At 44.7% G+C, this 7,655-nt stretch overlaps 2 protein-coding genes across 2 annotated transcripts; both read left to right on the plus strand.

Annotated features, from left to right (window-relative positions):
• Nucleotides 1-700: 700 nt before the first annotated feature.
• Nucleotides 701-5,574, plus strand: LOC311124105 (NLR family CARD domain-containing protein 3-like; the record flags this gene model as incomplete). Its single annotated transcript, XM_084198315.1, has 3 exons — nucleotides 701-1,652; nucleotides 2,128-2,245; nucleotides 5,557-5,574. Exons 1-3 carry the CDS (start codon nucleotides 742-744, stop codon nucleotides 5,572-5,574), a joined length of 1,047 nt encoding a protein of 348 aa, XP_084054441.1. The 5' UTR covers nucleotides 701-741.
• Nucleotides 5,575-5,589: 15 nt separating this feature from the next.
• On the plus strand, nucleotides 5,590-6,155 carry LOC311124106 (stonustoxin subunit beta-like; the record flags this gene model as incomplete). Its single annotated transcript, XM_084198316.1, has 1 exon — nucleotides 5,590-6,155. A coding segment is annotated over one exon (534 nt), but the record flags the coding sequence as incomplete, so codon positions are not given.
• Nucleotides 6,156-7,655: the final 1,500 nt, after the last annotated feature.

Genomic DNA, 7,655 nt, shown 5'->3' on the forward strand with positions numbered 1-7,655 from the left:
AACAGGAGAGAGTCAATAATGAACATGAGCTGAGACAGATTGAGACAACAACCAGGAACAAGCAAGACCAGAGACTGCAATCAAATGTAACGACATCTTCAAACCCTTAACTGGACAAGACAAACGTATCAGAACTGTGCTGACAAAGGGAGTCGCTGGCATTGGAAAAACAGTCTCTGTGCAGAAGTTCATTCTGGACTGGGCTGAAGGAAAAGCAAATCAGGATGTCCAATTTGTATTTTCATTCCCTTTTCGGGAGCTGAATTTGATGAAAAAGGAAAAACACACTTTCATTGAACTTCTCAATCACTTCTCAATGGAAACCAAAGAATCAAGAATCTCCAACTACAACAAGTACAAAGTTCTGTTCATCTTTGATGGTCTGGATGAGTGCCGACTGCCCTAGACTTCCAGAAGAACAAGATCTGTTGTGACGTCACAGAGTCAACCTCAGTGGATGTTCTGCTGACAAATCTCATCAAGGGAAATCTGCTTCCCTCTGCTCTCCTCTGGATAACTACCCGACCTGCAGCAGCCAATCAGATCCCTTCAGTGTGTGTTGACCAGGTGACAGAGGTACGAGGGTTCAATGACCCACAGAAGGAGGAGTACTTCAGGAAGAGATTCAGTGATGAGGACCTGGCCAGCAGAATCATCTCACACATAAAGACATCAAGGAGCCTCCACATCATGTGCCACATTCCAGTCTTCTGTTGGATTTCTGCAACAGTCCTTGAACACATGTTGAGTACAGACAAGACAGAAGAGATGCCCAAGACTCTGACTGAGATGTTCATACACCTTGTGGTGTTTCATACCAAACAGAAGAATGAAAAGTATCTTGGGAAAGAAGAGACAGGTCCACACTGGAATAAAGAGAGCATTCTGTCACTGGGAAAACTGGCTTTTCAACAGCTTATGAATGGCAATCTGATTTTCTATGAAGAAGACCTGAAAGAGGCTGGCATTGATGTCAATGAAGCCTCAGTGTACTCAGGATTGTGCACACAGCTCTTTAAAGAGGAATGTGGGCTGTACCAGGACAAGGTGTACTGCTTCGTGCATCTGAGCATACAGGAGTTTCTGGCTGCTGTATATGTGTTCCTCTCATTCATCAACAACAACGAGAATCTAATGGCCAAACCTCAATCAACGTCCAGCAACTTTTCTGTGAGGATCAGACAGAAGCGTAAAGTTACAGTCTACAAGAGTGCTGTGGATAAAGCCTTACAAAGTGAGACAGGAAACATGGACCTTTTCCTCCGCTTCCTTCTGGGCCTCTCACTGGAGTCCAATCAGAAGCACTTACGAGGTCTACTGACAAAGACAAGAAGCAGCTCACAGAGCCATGATGAAACAGTCAAGTACATCAAGGAGAAGATCAGGGAGAATCCCTCTCCAGAGAGGTGCATCAATCTGTTCCACTGTCTGAATGAACTGAATGACCATTCTCTAGTGGAGGAGATCCAAAGCTACCTGAGATCAGGAAGTCTCTTTGGAGCCAAACTGTCACCTGCACAGTGGTCAGCTCTGGTCTTTGTGTTGCTGACTTCAGAAAAGGAGCTGGATGTGTTTGACCTGAAGAAATACTCCAGATCCGAGGAAGGTCTTCTGAGGCTGCTGCCAGTGGTCAAAGCCTCCAGAGCTGCTTTGTGAGTACATAAAATGACATTTAAGTACCGTAATTTTCAGACTATAAGCCGCGCCTTTTTTCCCATTTTTCAAATACTTTTTCACACAGGGCCATGTAGGTTTGGATTTTGTTTAACCTTAATAATAACAACCTTCATTTCAAAACTGCATTTTGTGTTTACTTGTTATCTTTGACTAATATTTAAATTTGTTTGATGATCTGAAACATTTAAGTGTGACAAACATGCAAACAAATAAGAAATCAGGAAGGGGGCAAACACTTTTTCACACCACTTTATTTTTACTTTTACATTTTTCTCTCTACAAGCAATACTTTGATAATTTGTCATTTCTAATAATGATACATTAATTTTTGAATAGATATGGCAGGTTTCAGGACACTGATATATCTGAATATGTTGAAAAAATATACTGCCACTATTTTCACCACCAAAGAATAGCAGTGTGGTTTTAATATGATTTGACTCTTTGCAGGCTGTCAGGCTGTCTAGTCACAGAGGAAGGCTGTGCTTCTCTGGTCTCAGCTCTGAAGTCAAACCCCTCACACCTGAGAGAGCTGGATCTGAGTAACAATGACCTGAAGGATTCAGGAGTGAAGCTGCTCTCTGCTGGACTGGGGAATCCCCACTGTAAACTGGAGACTCTGAGGTCAGTATTCCTGTAGTTGGTCAACAAGTGATAACTGTTCACCAGATCCACATGTGTTTACCAGGCACACATAGTCCACACCATATGTGTTTGGACAGTGACGCTTACAGTTTTACATTTGGTGCTATGCTCCATCATTTTGGATTTGAGATAGAATGTTTCATATTAGGCAACAGTACAGAATATCACCTTTTATTTGAGGTTAATGGTGAGAGGTTAGTATGTTTTGTTGTAGCCTCTGTAACTTTCTCACTCATTATTATTCATGATTCATTCATTATTTTTCTTAATCATGGCATCATCAGGATTCATTTAGTAGTGTTTAGAAACATGTTATCTACTCACTTAGACAGAAAATTACTCCAGTCATCATCCACCATTCAGTTACTATCGGGCAAAACATAACCCAAAACACAACCAAAACAAACTGCAAATGCAACCAACGAGTTTGGGACCAAATACTAAACTTTTGACTACTTTAATACACTATAAGTGAACTGGTCAGAATACTTATGACTTCTTCAAATAGGGGACTAGATACATAAAGTGCTTTCATTTCTAAATAGTGAAACAGATATGTATTAAAATATCCTCAAATAAAAGGTGACATTATATACTGTCACCTCATATGAAACATTTGATTTAAAATCCAAAATGCTGGAGTATAGAGCCACATTTAAAATGTCATTTTCACTGTCAAACTAGATATGGTGTATACTCAATACAATCTAAATCTGATACCTCACTGTCTGTCTTTTGACTGATACTGCTTTTTAAACTGCTCTGGTCAGTCTACTCAAATATTTGTACTATACATGTTTCTCTCTACAAGCAATACTTTGATAATTTGTCATTTCTAATAATGATACATTAATTTATGAATAGATATGGCAGGTTTCAGGACACTGATATATCTGAATATGTTGAAAAAAATATACTGCCACTATTTTCACCACCAAAGAACAGCAGTGTGGTTTTAATATGATTTGACTCTTTGCAGGCTGTCAGGCTGTCTAGTCACAGAGGAAGGCTGTGCTTCTCTGGTCTCAGCTCTGAAGTCAAACCCCTCACACCTGAGAGAGCTGGACCTGAGCTACAATCACCCAGGAGACTCAGGAGTCAGACTGCTCTCTGCTGGACTGGAGGATCCACACTGCAGACTGGAGAAACTCAAGTATGTAGAGGGTTTATGTCAATGTTCATATCAGACATGTTGGAGTTATCAGGCTAGTTAAGACAAACATTCTCACCACCACTTGGACTAAGTTATATAAAGACTGTGTGTGTGTGTGTGTGTGTGTCCAGTGTGTGTGTGTGTGTGTGTCCAGTGTGTGTGTGTCCAGTGTGTGTGTGTCCAGTGTGTTTGTGTGTGTGTGTGTGTGTCCAGTGTGTGTGTGTGTTTGTCCAGTGTATGTGTGTGTGTCCAGTGTGTGTGTGTGTGTGTGTCCAGTGTGTGTGTGTCCAGTGTGTGTGTGTCCAGTGTGTGTGTGTGTGTGTCCTGTGTGTGTGTGTCCAGTGTGTGTGTGTGTGTCCACACACTGGACACACACACACAAACACACTGGACACACACACACACATTGGACACACAAACACTACACACACACACTGGACACACACACACACACTCACACTGGACACACACACATACACTGGACAAACACACACACACACTGGACACACACACACACACACAAACACACTGGACACACACACACTGGACACACTGGACAGACAAACACACACACTGGTCACACAAACACACACACACACACACTGGACACACACTGGACACAAACTGGACACACACACAAACTGGACACACACACACACTGGACACACACACACACTGGACACACACACACACACACAGGACACACACACACTGGACACACACACACACACAGGACACACACACACTGGACACACACACTGGACACACACACACTGGACACACACACACACACACACACTGGACACACACAAACTGGACACACACACACACAAACAGGACACACACACACAGACACACACACACACTGGACACACACACTGGACACATACACACACACAGACAAACATTCTTACCACCGCTTATACAAAGTGATATGCTGAATGTGTGTGTGAGTGTCAAGTGTGTGTGTGTGTGTGTGTCCAGTGTGTGTGTGTGTCCAGTGTGTGTGTGTGTCCAGTTTGTGTGTGTGTCCAGTTTGTGTCCAGTGTGTGTGTGTGAGTGTGTGTGAGTTCAGGTGTATCCCTCAATGACTGTCTGTTCTTCTGCTTACCGCTACAGTGTGGAACATGGTGGAGAGAACACAATGAAACCTGGACTTAGAAAATGTGAGTGTTGACTGCTGTGAAGAATATGACTAAGAATAAGTCTTAATTCAAGTGAAGTCAAAGTCAAAGACCACCATCATTACTTACTTGGTCATATTAAATATCAGCTGTAGTTCTACAGAAGCACAAATCAGGGACACCAAAGTTTACAAAGAGTTGCTTTGACAATGTGTGTGTCTGTGTGTGTGTGTGACGTGTTTGTGTTACTTTAGAAATGTGTGTGTGTGTTCATGCATGCATGAAGGTGTGTGTTCAGGATGTGTGTGTGTGTGTGTGTGTTCAGGATTTGTGTGTGTGTGTGTTCAGGATGTGTGTGTTTGTGTGTGTGTGTTTGTGTGTGTGTGTGTGTGTGTTCAGGCTGTGTGTGTGTGTGTGTGTGTGTTCAGGATGTGTGTGTGTGTGTGTTTGTGTGTGTGTTTGTATTTGTGTGTGTGTGTTCAGAATGTGTGTGTTTGTGTGTGTGTGTGTGTGTGTGTGTGTGTGTTCAGGCTGTGTGTGTGTGTGTGTGTGTGTGTGTGTGTTCAGGCTGTGTGTGTTTGTGTGTGTGTGTGTGTGTTCAGGATGTGTGTGTATTTGTGTGTTTGTATTCAGAATGTGTGTGTGTGTGTGTGTTCAGGCTGTGTGTGTGTGTGTGTGTGTGTGTTCAGGATGTGTGTGTTTGTGTGTGTGTGTGTGTTCAGTGTGTGTGTTCAGGATGTGTGTGTGTTCAGGATGTGTGTGTGTGTGTGTGTTCAGGATGTGTGTGTGTTTGTGTGTGTGTGTTCAGAATGTGTGTGTTTGTGTGTGTGTGTGTGTGTGTTCAGGCTGTGTGTGTGTTTGTGTGTGTGTGTTCAGGATGTGTGTGTTTGTGTGTGTGTGTGTGTGTGTGTGTGTGTTCAGTGTGTGTGTTCAGGCTGTGTGTGTGTGTGTGTTCAGGATGATGATGATTTCTAATATTGTGTCTGGTTTCATCCATCAGATGTCTGTGATCTCACACTGGACCTAAACACAGTAAACAGATTCCTCTCTCTGTCTGAGGAGAACAGAAAGGTGACATGTAGGAGAGAGAAGCAGCCGTATCCTGATCACCCAGAGAGATTTGAGGTCTGGCCACAGGTGCTGTGTAGAGAGGGTCTGACTGGGCGCTGTTACTGGGAGGTAAAGTGGAGTGGGAGAGGGGCTGTTATAGGAGTGGCATATAAAGGAATCAGCAGGAGAGGAAGGGGTAATGACCGTGTGATTGGATACAATGACAAGTCCTGGAGTCTGGTCTGCTCTGGCAACAGTTACTCTGCCTGGCACAATAATAAGTCCACTACCATAGACGTCCCCTCCTCCAGCTCCCACAGAGTAGGAGTGTATCTGGACTGGCCAGCCGGCACTCTGTCCTTCTACAGAGTCTCCTCTGACACACTGACCCACCTGAACACATTCCACTCCACATTCACTGAGTCCCTCTATCCAGGGTTTAGGGTTTATGGTGACTCCTCAGTGTCCCTGTAAATAATAACCATGGTAACACTGGACACACACACACACACACACTGGGAACACACACATACTGGACACACAAACACTGGACACACACACACACATTCTGAACACACACACACACTGGACACACACACACACAGAGAACACACACACACTGGACACACACACACACACACACACACACACACTGGACAAACACACACACACACACAGGACACACACTCATACACATTGGACACACACATACACACTGGAAACAAACACACAGGACACACATACACACTGGACACACACAAACACACAGGACACACATACACACTGGACACACACAAACACACAGGACACACACACAGGACAATCACACACACTGGACACACACACTCACACACACTGGACACACACACACACCTGACACACACACACACACACACACACAGGACATACACACAGGACACACACACACTGGACACACACACCTGACACACACACACACACACACACACACACAGGACCACACACAGGACACACACACATACGCTGGACACACACACACTGGACACACAAACACATACACACTGGACACACACACCTGACACACACACACACAGGACACACACATTGGACACACACACACACACACACACACTGGACACACACACTCACACACACTGGACACACACACACACACAGGACACACACACACAGGACACACACACACACACTGGACACACACACACACACACCTGACACACACACAGGACACACTCACACACACTGGACACAAACAAACACACACACACACACACACACACACACACACTCACACTGGACCCACATACATACATACTGGACACACACACACACACACACACACGACACACACACATACACACTGGACACACACACACCTGACACACACACACACACACACTGGACACACACACACAGGACACACACACACTGGACACACACTCAAACACACTGGACACACACACTGGACACTTACACTCACACACACTGGACACACACACATACACACTGGACACACACACATACACACTTACACACACACTCACACACACTGGACACACACACACCTGACACACACACACACACACACAGGACACACACACACTGGACACACACACACACACTGGACACACACACACTCACACACACTGGACACACACACACACACACTGGACACACACACTGGACACTCACACTCACACACACTGGACACACACACAGACACTGGACACACACACATACACACTTACACACACACTCACACACACTGGACACACACACACACTGGACACACACACTCACACACTCGCACACACTGGACACACACAAACACACACACACTGGACCCACACACATACACACTGGACACACACACACATACACACTGGACACACACACATACGCTGGACACACACACACTGGACAACCACACACATACACACTGGACACACACACACAGGACACACACACACACACACACACTGGACACACACACTCACACACACTGGACA

Source organism: Coregonus lavaretus (assembly GCF_964263955.1).
Source record: "Coregonus lavaretus genome assembly, contig: HAP1_SCAFFOLD_4328, whole genome shotgun sequence".
NCBI lineage: Eukaryota > Metazoa > Chordata > Actinopteri > Salmoniformes > Salmonidae > Coregonus > Coregonus lavaretus.